The 14151-nt window shown below is 38.3% G+C and overlaps 1 protein-coding gene across 1 annotated transcript in view; it reads right to left on the bottom strand.

The window, feature by feature from the left end:
* The window catches only part of LOC310641695 (NACHT, LRR and PYD domains-containing protein 1b allele 5-like), a gene marked incomplete at its 5' end in the record, with an annotated part of 34796 nt that extends 20890 nt beyond the window's left edge, over nucleotides 1-13906 (bottom strand). Inside the window, 4 exons of the mRNA XM_083364934.1 lie at nucleotides 2090-2110; nucleotides 3106-3153; nucleotides 6066-6097; nucleotides 13869-13906. Coding sequence (XP_083221060.1) covers nucleotides 2090-2110; nucleotides 3106-3153; nucleotides 6066-6097; nucleotides 13869-13906 — 139 coding nt within the window. The remainder of the gene's footprint in view (nucleotides 1-2089; nucleotides 2111-3105; nucleotides 3154-6065; nucleotides 6098-13868) is intronic.
* Between the last annotated feature and the right edge of the window lie 245 nt (nucleotides 13907-14151).

The following is a 14151-nucleotide window of genomic DNA, read 5'->3' as shown; positions in this document are numbered from 1 at the left end:
CCAGTATATGTCAGAACACTGCATATGCTCATAATTGGTGGGATGCAAGCAACAATAAAGTGACTTTCAAGGTAGACACTATATTAGAGACCCTAGTCTGAAGGAAAATTTGAGCATATTTGCAGTAAAATTAGACTTTGCTTGCTCCAAATATGCAAAAAGTAACAGATAGTGTCTTTACCATTTATAAGAAATGCTGCATATGGAAGTAAAACATACATAAGAATAAATGGAATGCTTTGTAAATGATTCAAAACTAATCAGACAAGGATGTGTGATGTACTCTTAATATCTTTATTATATTTATTGCAATTTCAAGTTATGCATACAGTAAATGGTTAAAAAAAAGGTAATATGATTCATAAGCTGACTTTGTAATAATGCCACTTGTGGGGGGGCGAAAGCCCTAATAAGCAGGCATATACATAGAATGAAGGCTATTGCTAAGCACATTTGATTTGTGCTTAGATTGTAAGCCGCCCTGAGTCTTTGGAGAAGGGCGGGATATAAATGGGATTAAAATAAAAAAATAAAAAATAAAAAAATAAAATTTTGAAGCCATGGTCAAGTGTTTAGTACACATGGGGAAATCAATGGGGTGATTTTGAAGCATGCAAATACTAGCAGATTGGTAGCGGGTCTGTTTCAAGGAATTAATGTTTCTTGAAACAGTCGAAATAAGAGGAAGGGGAAGAATAGGAAAACATTTGTTAATTATTCTTTCTGCCAAAGGAGGTGTTACAAAATACCAGACTGAGGGATCCTTTTTTTTTGCATCTGCTATACTTTAAAAACTGAATCTGTAAACAATTGCATATACTATGCAAGTAAATATGCATTCAAATTTGGCAAAATATCTCCTTTTTAGTTTGTACTCTGCAGACACTGGGTCAGCTCCTGCTCTGTTAAAGCAGGCATGCCAAACTCGCAACGTCACGCAACAACTTTTGCCCCATTACCGGCAATGGGGTGGGCGTGGTTTTGGCGTGATGCATCCGGCCCATGGGCCGGCAGTTTGACATGCCTGTGTTAAAGATACACAAACCACAAAAGTGCCTAAACGTTTGCATGTTAAGTCATTTCCTGTAACTTTTTCACTTTAGACTGGACTCTTTTTTTAGTTGCCAAGAATACTACAGGCAAAAGATATTTGATCCTAAAAATTATAAGTCAAACATCACACATTTGCAATGATACTGGTTTCTATTTGTATGATTAAAGAACAAGAGCCTATCTGATTAAAATCAAGTCTCTGGTAATTCAGAATGCTACTTACAACATTGCCTCCCTCAGCTTTTCTAACATGATGCAGTTCTGAGTAGAGGCACAAAGGACTTGACATACGAGTAGTCCTCAACTTACAACTGATTGCTTAGTGATCATTCAAAGTTACAATGGATCTCACCAGGGATACTTACAACTTGGTTCTGAAGATCTGACAGCCACCTCCTATCCTGCAACACCGGCACTAGGCAAATAGTCCACATTTTTGGCCATGTGCAGCATCCCAGACATTTTGTGACTTTTTTTGCCATTTTTTGGGCAAAACTGGCATTTGCTTTCAGGGTTTGGGCAAAAACACCCCTAGTGAACAACTGGTTCACTTAACAATTGCTTTATGACTAATGTGTTCACTTAACAAGTGCCACAAAAAAGATTGGTCACATCATAACTCACTTTAGGTTCATCACGACTGTAATGAATATGTTCCTTTACGGTCGTAAGTCGAGGACTACCGCTAGTATCTTCTTCACTCTCTGGCAATCCGAGTACAGTATGAGAACTCCATCTAGCTATTATACTTATTACTATTTAATCAATTTAACTATAATTTCCTCAATTATTATTCTGAGGAAGAATAGCACTTCTGCGATAGTAGGATACTTTTTGAAGTTTTAACTATAATGAGCAAATACCATACCTTGGTCATTGTTAACTGATTTCAAATTATCTTATGACCTTCTTAATAACATAAACAGCCAAATAATTTGCTTTCATTTCTAAGTATCTTCCTGCGATCTTGCAGAGCAATTCTGTTAAAGCTTTCTCACACAAAAACTACAACTAACGATCAATAAAGGATACCCACGTGGTTCATTTTCATTTGTCTCTGCAAATAAAAAGGGTGACATGGTGAGACAGAAAGATTTGTTTTCCTGTTAACTTTTTGGATTACTTGTTAGGCATAAATATTAAAACATGTGCACAAAGCTATATTTGTTATTCAGAGACAGACACCATTTCCTTCAATTCTTTTCCTGACCATCCTGTTTTGCCACTTTTCCTGCCAATCTCAAGGGACCTGTTCTCATGGCACCTCTGGTGGAGTCCTTGTGAACATATATTATGTTTGAGATAGAAAACTGTTTGCTGAGATAAAATATCACTCGCCATGGCAACAACATATATCAAGGAGAGCAGAAAAGTAATGAAAAGAGTAAAAGGCAAAGAGCTGATTTACATACAGGTAGCCCTTGACTTACAACAGTTCATTTAGTGATCGTACAGTTACAAAGGCACTGAAAAAGTGACCTACGACCTTACACTTACAACCATCGCAGCATCCCTGTGGTCACGCAATCAAAATTCGGACACTTGGCAGCTGACATGTATTTATGGCAGTTGCAGCGTCCCTAGGTCATGTGATCCCCTTTTGTGACCTTCTGACAAGCAAAGTCAGTGAGGAAGTCAAATTCACTTAACAACCATATTGCCAACCTAACAACTGCAGTGATTCACTTAACAACTGGGTAAGCCAAGTCGTGAAATCAGGCAAAACTCACTTAATTTTCTTGCTTAGCGATGGAAATTTTGGACTCAGTTGTGGTCATAAGGCAAGGACTACCTGTACAGAGATACTGGCTGCAGTTCAACATTTAAGATATTAAAATAGGACAAGTTCTATTCACTTCCTTCTTCTTGCCTTCTTCTGTTTTTCAACTGTCCCTCCAAATGGTCAGGAGGAAGAATTCTATGTTAATTAAACATATTCATTTCCTTAGGAATCGTTTGAAAGAAGATTTTCTTCTTTAAGGTTCCCCCCTCCCCATTAAAATTACCAATTAATTATTGATATTCATGAAATGTAGCTGCATAATTACTGACCAGACTCGCTTCCGGAGCTCTCTGAGTCACTGTTGGAACTGTCGTTACCTTCATAAAATGAAAATGTATTTTGTCTTAGTAACAGTTAAACAATTACGTAAATTAAAATGATACCACTGAATGTAATATTTGCTCAATCTAGTTCTGACTTTAGAAGAAAATGGTACTGTATGTAGGAAAAATGATGACTTTTCCTATTTGTACAAACTCTTATAAGATCATATTCAAGATTCCTTAGTGACCCACTATAATTTGGACAGTGCAACCTATATTTTACTTGCTCATTATGTTTAAGGTAAACTGCATCCTAGACTACTGTAAATGTAATGATATAGACATTGTTAAAGAAAACAGCACCTGAAGATCAACTTGTGATTGAGATTACACCACGTGGGAATGGAAGATTTGACCCTTCTTTCAAGAACTACAATTACATGAAACAAAAATATCTATGCATCAATATTGGACATAGGTTCTATTACTTTAAAAAATATTAATAATTTTGCATCACTTTTAGTTAAGACCTTAGCTGGATGGTGTAATTATGCTATGGAAAAAGCTTTGTATGGGATTTTGTTCAAAATTAAATCACTCAGTGTTTTTTCCTCCCTCTGCTCCAATTTGTTTGGATGAAATCCAAATGAGGACTTATGTCATACTAAAACTAAAAATATATATATTATCTGCCAAACGTTTTCAACAGCCATTATTATTAGGAAGATAATTTATTTTCCTGTGCAATTTTCTCAATTTATTTTCTTGTGCAAAATCTTCATTTTTATTGTTACAGATTTAACTATGTAATTGAACTATGTAAATATCCATTGTCTCCCAAGGTCACAAAGGGTCACAAACTCCCTATATTTTTTTTGTTTGTTTGTTTGCTATGGGTTCTTTCCAGCTACAAATGCATTGCTGGTATGGAGCTAAGAACTACAGCATAAGCCTAAAATTGCATTTTCAAGTTTAAAGAACAAAGAATACCACTGCCAAAATGGAGTAAAGTACGCTAAAACCCATTTGCTGCAGCCCTCCTTCCCCTCCCCCAAATATTAAATGCAGTTTTCAGTCTCTATAACAATGTCTAGCCCTTCCTAAAATAAAGGGGAAATTACAGCAATCTTGTGAAAATATTTTAAAAAATATTTTAGGGTGATAATTTGTGATCCCTTTCACAAAAATGAAACATACATTGGTCATTTTTAGGTTTCATTTGTACATTGGTTGATCAACTTTTAATGCAGAACTGGCCAGGCCTTCATCTTAATCAACAGGTGGCAGAGATCATTTGAAAACGTTTCCCAAGACATTATGGGAAAGAATTGAGAGCCTCAGACAAAAATGAGTGTATATATATATGGCAAACAGACTGGAAGGGCAGCAAATGTAAAAACAAGAGCCACAGAATTTGATTGTCACATCAAAAAGTTTTTAAAAAGTAACAAGAGAATCAAGAGAAACTCAAAGAGAATGGCAAAAAAATTTTTTAAAAAAGTATTACATAAGATAACAATCATAATTCAGAGAGATGGAATAGTACAAGATATTTTATTTTCAAAATGGAATAACTGGTTTGAAGGAAACTAGGTGGCTTAAGCCAGACTGTAGTAATTGATTTGGAGGAAGGAAGTTGACAATTTCTGCCCAATTTACTCATCCAATGAAACCATGAAAATCTGTTTTGACTGATTGGAGATACACTTTAAAGAACTTAATATACTTTCCCTTCAGGGGAAAGGAGCAATCAATAAAAATACCTTACCTCCTCTCCTAGAGGTCAGCATGTTATGAACCAAGGGAAGCCCTATCATTATGCAAAATGAAGCAATCAGCATAACAGTGACTGTTAAGTACGTAGCATTTCTTTAAGAATTGCTGCTGATAAAAAGTTTGGAAACGCAAATCATCTACTTTGCATATCTCCAACTTGATCTGCCATTCATAGATCTAGTGAAAAACTTACTCCAATAGAAGAGAACGTAGGCAGTTTAAGGTTGAACTGTAGAGGTTTTGGTGCTCTGTAAGCTTGGTTATTGTGTGAAGTAGACAAGTTCACAGAGCACAAAAAACGCCATAGAGAAACTACTGCTTCTAGCAGTTTCTAGATGTTGGACAAATCAAAGGCAAATATATGTGTTCCAGGATAATGTTGCAGATTTCAATCTGGGTCGGTCACCGGGCCCAGGGGTTTAGTCTTCCAAGCTTTTGGACACATGCTGGAGCCCATCCACTTCTATCAGAATGTGTGCTTTGGGCTATTATAAGCATAGTATTTACATGGTGCCTATTAAGCCAACAACTTAATAGCCGGCCACCAACACTCCAATCAACAAATAAAAAGCCACACAAACCAGGCACCACATAAAGACTATGCATAGAAATGGCAAAAAAGCACACATTCTGGTAGAGAGTAGTTCCCTGAGGATGGGCTCCAGCATGAGCTCAAAAGCTCAGAAGACAAAAGCTCTGATCTCAATGACTGACCTGGATTCTGCAGCCAAAGGGAGTTCTTAAGAGGTGAAAATAAACTAAATCAAATTCAGGACTTCAATAGCAACAACCTTGATGCCTTATGAAGGATGGTACAAAATGCCACCTCTCCATAGCCTCTTTAAATCATGAGGAAATTATCCAGAAATTATCAAAATGGCTACACAGGAGGGCCTAGCAAGGTCCCTATTATATAGGAATAATCTGCTTCCTTCTATGACAGTGAAGACATAGAGTAAGCATAATGAAAGCAAGATCAGTGGAGACTCTATTTTCTTTCTTTCTGAAACCCTAAATTTCTTTGTTTTCAGCAATCTGTTTGGATATGTCTCTTTTACTGACACCCTCTTTCCCTTTTCTCTTCATCCTCAGCTGCTCAAGAAAGAAAGAAAGAAATAATTATATTTAATCAATTTACCTTTACTAATAAAAGATACACTGAAGAGAATTATAGATTTTTGAAAAATTACCTTTGTCATCCTCAGAAGTACCATCAGATTCACTGGAAAAAAACCAAATTAATATTTAAGTACTGTACATGAGATCCTTTGTAGCATTAAATAGTATTAAATGCATCTTAATAAGAAAAATGGGTGTATTCAGTCACACATTTGAACCATTTCTTTGTTGGCTACGATATAAAACCATACCATTGTAGACGTTGTAGATTTGCTTTATAAACCTATGAATGAGACATTTGTTTAGTAAACGTCCTATAGGATCTTTAATCAACAACCTAAGCTCTGTGCCAGAATTTCTAGACCAAGGATTCAATAGAAAGCTTTGTCTAAAGCTGATTGGCTAAAGCTGATTGTTCAGTTTGGGCACATCTCAAATGTTTCATAGCACATACTTTTATAGGCAGAATTATTACTGTAGCAGAGATTGTGTCTGGTTATTCTATGTTAGACTCTTCTTTTTGCAAAGCGTTCCATTTGAAGACTTTTCCTATTAAAAAAATCCTAAGATTGTGCCACAAGGACCATCACCACTTTGCATCTCAAAAAACAAAACAAAACCAGGCAAAGCAAATACACAGGGCATCTAGTCATAAATTTACCTTATCAAGATAGAAAACCTTGTCTGATATGATGTTGCTATTAAATTTATATAATTCTTTTTAAAATGTCCGATATGTATGCAAACTGAATGCCAATGTGCCCTCTTTTTATTACACATTCCTGTTTTGGGGACATGTACTGTATAAATGTATATATTTAGCCATGTATAAATGGCTAAATAAGGCCACACTGGAAAATCAATTCCATTTTCCAGTTCAGTTCATGCTTTACATTTCCAACAGGCCAGTTGTATATTTCCATTAAACAAGGAAACAATATCAATATTGTTAGACTATTGGTCCCAAGAATTTTTTTAAAAACTTGAAATACAGCATTTACCCTTTCTACTTCAGCAAACAACTCAATAATGGTATCATACTGGGTCTCAGTATGTTTTTAAAAGGAAGGTAATACAGTAGACTTATAAAAACTCGACTATCAGCTATATTGACATGATGGTCAGAATCCACACAAATGTTGTGTAAGTACGACTCTGCAAACTAGAAAGATAAGAGAATATTTATGCACTTTATTTTCCTTTGCATTCTGTTAACTGTTAACTGTTTCTATGAGATAACAAGCAGCAGAGAATAAAATGTTCAACATCAGTACTGTTATATAAATTCAGTGTTGATATTGCTTGCATTTTATTAAAGGAATTAATTTTAAGAAATGTACAAAAATTTTGCAAAATATATACTCCAACGTATGACCTCATTTTCTAAAATATTTTTATAACCATGTAATTTTTTTATATTTTGATTATTGTATATCTAGATTTAATTTAGGTTATTTTTACTGTGAGTTCAAATCCTGCCTTAGCCATGAAAGCAAGCTGGGTGATTTGGTGGCTAATCACTCTCTCTCTCTCTCTCTCTCTCTCTCTCTCTCTCAGCCCAAATCAACTCACAAGGTGGTTGTTGTGGGGAAAATAGGAAGAGAAATGATACTGTTGCTACTTTGAGTTATTTGTAAATATAATAAAGGTAGAATACAACAAAAGTGCGTATAGTCAAGGCTATGGTCTTCCCAGTTGCAATGTATGGCAGTGAAAGCTGGACCATAAGAAAGGCTGAGCGCCAAAGAATTGAAGCCTTTGAACTATGGTGCTGGAGAAGACTCCTGCGAGTTCCTTGGACTGCAAGGCGATCAAACCGGTCAGTCCTAGAGATCAACCCTGACTGCTCTTTAGAAGGCCAGATCCTGAAGTTGAAACTCAAATACTTTGGCCACCTAATGAGAAGGAGGGACTCACTGGAGAAGAGCCTAATGCTGGGAAAGATTGAGGGCAATAGAAGAAGGGGACGACAGAGAATGAGGTGGCTGGATGGAGTCACTGAAGCAGTAGGCGTGAGCCTAGATGGACTCCAGAAGATGGTAGAGGACAGGAAGGCCTGGAGGAACATTGTCCATAGGGTCGCGATGGGTCAGACACGACTTCGCAACTAACAACAACAACAACAAACAAATAAACAATGCAATGCAATGCAATGCAATGCTCCATACTGTACCATCTTGGTTTACACTCTAATCTTCTCAAGTTTACTCAGAAGTTTAGTTGAAACCTACATAAACTTAACGCCACACAAAAGAGAGCTGTAGATGTAGGACCTTCTAATGAGGTCATAGGATTGCACAGGAAACTATTTAATTAACTATTTAATATCATTCTAGAGCTTTGTTGCCATCAATGAAAAAAACTGGATTAGAAAAGTATGCTAGTGACATAATCTGGCATGTGGCAACAAGGTCAGTATAATAAAATAAATATATAAAAAACACAATCTAATTCATATTTTCATGTTGCTTTACGCTTGCAGATTGTTCTGCTGGAAAATATTTCCTGAATTTGCACATTACTCTACTGTTTTCTCAAATTACAAGGGATGTACTATTTATTTCTTTTCCAAACCTATTGAATAACCAGTGCCAAAGGAATAAGAAAACTACTTCTATTTTAAAAAATTTACATTTTTGCTAAAACTGGCGGCAAATAAATTAACACATACATAAAAATGAATTTCTGCAGAGCAAAAGGCAAAGGATTTCATTATGTTAAATATTTGTATCAAAAATTAGAAAACAGGCTTATCTTGGAATATCATTATTTGAGTATTAATATCAGATTAGGCCCATGTCTGGATACACCAATATTTTATAATAGGCATGTTTCATAAGAATAAGAATAGCACAATGACAAACAATGCACAGAATGGCTTGAGCAGGTTGCAAAATAAAAGCCTTAATTTTATATTATTAAGCTTTTTTGGGGGGGGAGGCAGTGTTACTCAGTTTTCAACTGAGAATAACAATAACAATTAAATGTTAAAAGCAGGTCTTTTTAAGAAATCTGGCTACCTAATTCACACAACACAGGAATCCATGGAGGGAGACAACATCTGCAAATATGTCTATGAGGTTGTGATCAAATGTCTTCCCCTTTTATATATGCTCTTAGAAAAGAAGAGGTTTTACTCATAATGCTACTTCTGCAATCTTATTGATTTTGTCTACCCATTGCAGTTTTGTCCGCAATTGTTTTTACTGGGCATTACTACTGACACTACTGTTGTGGACATTAAGTTGATGTTGAACTTAATTACGGCAGCAAGACTTTTAGTAGGGCAATATTGGAAGAAGGAAGAACTGCCAACTATAGAAGAATAGACTTTAAAAGTTTCCAACCTGGCGGAAATGGTAAAGATCTCAGCGTATTTGAAAGACCATTCGCAACAGAGATATATTGTGGAGTGGAAAAAATGGATTGATTATATTCAGGATAAATATGGGACTAAAAAGTTTCACTTAGCATTTGAATAAGTACTGATGTGATATTTATATGGCTTGTAGTTATTTTATAAGAGTTAAAGTGTGATAGATTTAATAGTTTATTGTTGTTTGCATATGGTAGACTAGGATTGTTTGTATTTTTATACTTTGTATTTAGCTCTGGGAAGTCGGGGAGGGGGGAGGGGGAGGGAGGGAGGTGTTGGGGAGGGTTGGGAAGAGGGGAGGGGGTTGGGAGGGGTTTTGTTTTGTTGTGGTAAAAATAAAATGTACTGTAAAACTTTTCAATAAAAAAAGAATAAGAATAGCACAATGACAAACAATGCACAGAATGGCTTGAGCAGGTTGCAAAATAAAAGCCTTAATTTTATATTATTAAGCTTTTTTTGGGGGGAAAGGCAGTGTTACTCAGTTTTCAACTGAGAATAACAATAACAATTAAATGTTAAAAGCAGATCTTTTTAAGAAATCTGGCTACCTAATTCACACAACACAGGAATCCATGGAGGGAGACAACATCTGCAAATATGTCTATGAGGTTGTGATCAAATGTCTTCCCCTTTTATATATGCTCTTAGAAAAGAAGAGGTTTTACTCATAATGCTACTTCTGCAATCTTATTGATTTTGTCTACCCATTGCAGACTCTTCTGAGCTAACACAAGATTTGTGCTGCAGCATACCAATGTTTAATGCAAATAATATATGTATGCTCCTTAATTTAGCACAGGTGCTCCTCAAATTACAACCATTCATTTAACAACCATTCAAAGTTACAACAGCACTGGAAAATGTTACTTACAACCTGTCTTCGCATTTACTACTGTCACAACATCTCCAATGTCACGTGATCAAATTTTGGGTGCTTGGCAACCGACATATATTTACAATCATTGCAGTCTTCCAGGGTCATGTGATTTCCATTTGTGAACTTCCTGGCAAGCTTCTGACAATGCAAAGTCAATGCAGGAAGCCAGATTCGCTTAACCATGTGATTCGCTTAACAACTCCAGTGATCCAGTAACAACCATGCAAAGAGATGGTAAAATCAGGTTAACAACTGCCTTGCTTAGCAACAGAAATTCTGGTCCCAGTAGTGGTCGTAAGTTGAGGACAGCTTGTGCATTGATCTCATCTTTGCCTTTCTTTGAGGGAAAAAGAGCATATATATTGGATGTCCACATGGCTATGGGCAATGGGAAACAGGCTTGCAGTGCTCCAGCATATAACTTCTCAAATCTAAAGTCCATCTGTGAACATGTGAACTGGCTTTGAGAGATGGATAAATACAAGTGGTAATGAAGCCACCACAAAGATCTATATTCACATTTGTTTTCACTAGCATAGTCCTAACTTTGACTGAAGAACTACAATCATGTTCATGGAATGTAGAATACAGCACAGTATACCTATTGTTCCAAGCTAAAAGGAGGTTTGTTTGATTTTGATATAGCATCATCAATAAACCTACCATTGTGGTTTGTAATCATGGCCTGTTCAGGGAGCCCAACCACAATTCATTCAATCATTCTTAGCATTACTTTTCGGCTCAGTTTATCGTTCTTCATCTTTATACTGCATAAAATCTACTGAAGCCTAGTTCTCTTGGCGTGTCTGAAAGAATCTTCTCTGGAAATTTTAATGAATTAAATCTAATTCCACCGGAACGTTTTTTTATTTCTATCTTGCTTTTCCTTTAGGAGTACCACAGTATCCCTTTCCTCAAAATTTTATTTTCTCAACATCAACTCTGTGGGAAGTTTGGATTGATAAGTACGTAAAGTACTTCAGTGAGCTTATGTAGCCAAGGACAGATCTGAATCTGGGTCTCCCTTGTGCCAGTTCAACATTTAAGCATTACTGAGATTCTTGGCTCTTTTCATATGTACGACTGGAGAATCTACATATACTTCACTGTGGGAAAGAAATGTGGCAAGAGAAATCATAGTAAAGGTAAAGGTTCCCCCGCACATGCGTGCTAGTCGTTTCCAACTCTAGAGGCCGGTGCTCATCTCTGTTTCAAAGCCGAAGCTTGTCCGAGGACGTCTCCATGGTCATGTGGCCGGCATGACTAGACGCCAAAGGCGCACGGAACGCTGTTACCTTCCCACCGTAGTGGTCCCTATTTTTCTACTTGCATTTTTACGTGCTTTCGAACTGCTAGGTTGGCAGAAGCTGGGACGAGTAACAGGCGCTCACTCAGTTACGCAGCACTTGGGATTCGACCCGCCAAACTGCCAATCTTCTGATCGACAAGCTCAGCGTCCTAACCCACTGAGCCACCGCGTCCCTCAATCATAAAGGTGGGCAAATTCAGTCAGCCTTGATTGTTAATGAGCATAGACCAGCCATCCTTTCATCTTTCTCTAAGTGTTTGGCATCTGTTAAGATATGTTATGCTTCGCTGTATTTGCCTTAACAGTACAGAATGTCAAAGAAAATTTAGAAATTAGTAATAACTTAGATGAGAAGGGAAGGAAGAGGAACCTGACTAGCTATCAAAAATACCTTTAAGGAAAAAAGACAAAACTAGATAATATAATGAAATTTATTTGTTGCATTTGTACATAATGTACATTTCTAGCTTTGTATATAGGTTTTCCTGCTACATGTAATTTTATCAAAATACATTAGGCTTTTCATGAATTAGTATACAGTATTAACTTGAAGGTTCTTTTCCTATTTTAGAAATGCATTTTGCAAAAACTACAATTTTCTTTCATTTTTCTCCTCTCTCTCTCTGGGTTTATTTATTTATTTATTTATTGTGTGGGTGTGGGTGTGTGTCCTTTAAGAGGAAGTTGAAGTGGAAAATGAGAGTTGGTTACACTAAGATTTGATCTGATTTCCTTCTGATCTCTAATATTGGTTTGAATGGCTAAGGAAACAAAATGATGTTCAAGAAGATCAATTTGACTTCAGATATTATTGTAGAAGTTGAAAAGCAAAAATTGTTGCTAAAATCTGTGCATCCTAAGTGATGAGATGTTTGCAAACAATTTTCCTAAAGGAAGTTGCAATGATATATTACAATTAATCTCAAAATAAGAATTCCATTTTTTAAGTTTAAGTGAACATAAACTGGAATATTCAAATTCTTTAAATGCTTCCTATAAACTCTGTTAGCAACCCTTATAAACGTCATCCGAGTTTTTAACAAAGGCTATAATCCGGGTGAAATGACCCATGCTAAAAATCCTATCTGGATGTCAAGTCAGGAAACTGCATCTGAGCTCAGGCTTTCACTCACGCAGGAGGGGAAAAAAACAAACAAAAACAATACAGTAATAAGGAAAGATGTCGATTAAGAGAATATCCGGCTGCTGTCCAAAGCCAAGAAGAGTCGAATCTGCACGGAAGATCGCTGCGAAATTACCGGGCGAAACTTGCAGATTAAAGCAGGAAAAAAAAATTTAAAAAAAAAAAATCCAGGAAGAAAGCAATGACCCTAATTACAATTTTGCCGTTTAGGAAATTACATGGATGCGCGGCTGTGAATCTTCGACGAAGAGAAAGGGAGTTTCCTTTCAACACTTATTGTTGAAAAACAATACATTGTAAGTAAAGTTGTAAACCGCCCAGAATCGCCTCACCGGCGAGATGGGCGGCAAAGCAATTAAAGAAACGAAGGAACGAACGATTCGTCTCTTTGCCCGCATATAGAACAAAAAAATCAACCCCACCTCCCCGATCCCCCCCCAAAAAAGAAGGGACTCGGGGTGGAGAACGGGAGGGCGCTTTCCCACGTGCTCGAGAAAAGGGAGGCCTGGCTGGAGAGGCGTTTCCTCCGCTCCGCCCGTCAACACAGCCGCACGCACGCGCACCGTTCTCTCGGGCGGGAGGCTTGGCGGTTGTTTGGGCTTTTATTCTCCGAGCATCGCCTGCCTTTCTCCCCGGCTTAAACGTCTCTTGCGGCCTTCTTCCTTGCGCCGCGGGGACTGGCCGGCCGCCAGGAAAGTTTCCCGCCTATTTTTTTTTTCTCCCCTTAATACAGGGGTCTTCAAACTTGGCCCTTTGATGACTTGTGGACTTCAACTCCCAGAATTCCTCAGCCAGCTTTGCTGGCTGAGGAATTCTGGGAGTTGAAGTCCACAAGTCATCAAAGGGCCAAGTTTGAAGACCCCTGCCTTAATACCTGCCTTCTCTCTTTCCCCCCCCCCGCCCGCGCTCTCCTGCCTTACGCAATGGCGCTCTTCCTTTGTTGCAGCGCCGAGCGGAGCGAGCTGCCAGCGGCTCCCGGGCGCTGGGAACGGATGCCAGGGAAGGGAGCCGCGCGAGCGCGCCCCCCGCACGCGTCTTCGCCTCTCGAGCGACCCTTGGCAAGCTTGCAGGGAGCGGCGAGCCCTCCGCGCCGAGGCGACTCGGCTCCAGGTCTTTTGCCCTGCGCGTCCGTTTAACCCGCGCTCTCGAGCCACGACAGACTCACCTGCCCTGCACCTGCCCGCCCTCCCGCTCGCTGGCCATCCTGGACGCAGAGAAGAAGAAGAAGAAGCGCACCGAAGAGGAACGAAGCTTCGGCGACCCGGCGCTGATTGGCGGATGAGCGGCTTGGGGAGGGGGCGGAGGAGGAGAAGCGGGCTCAAAGCCAGCCCAGAACGTGCCGCGGCAGCGCTTGAGCGAGGCGTGCCGGGGAAGCAATTAAGGGGAGGGGGAAAAAAAGGCGCCAAAGCTCTCCCGAAGGTGCTGAAAGAGAGCAGCGCAGGGCTCCG

The sequence above is a fragment of the Vipera ursinii genome (genome assembly GCF_947247035.1).
Source record: "Vipera ursinii genome assembly, chromosome: 5".
In the NCBI taxonomy this organism is placed as follows: Eukaryota; Metazoa; Chordata; class Lepidosauria; order Squamata; family Viperidae; genus Vipera; species Vipera ursinii.
This window is presented reverse-complemented; position numbering and strand designations above follow the sequence as displayed.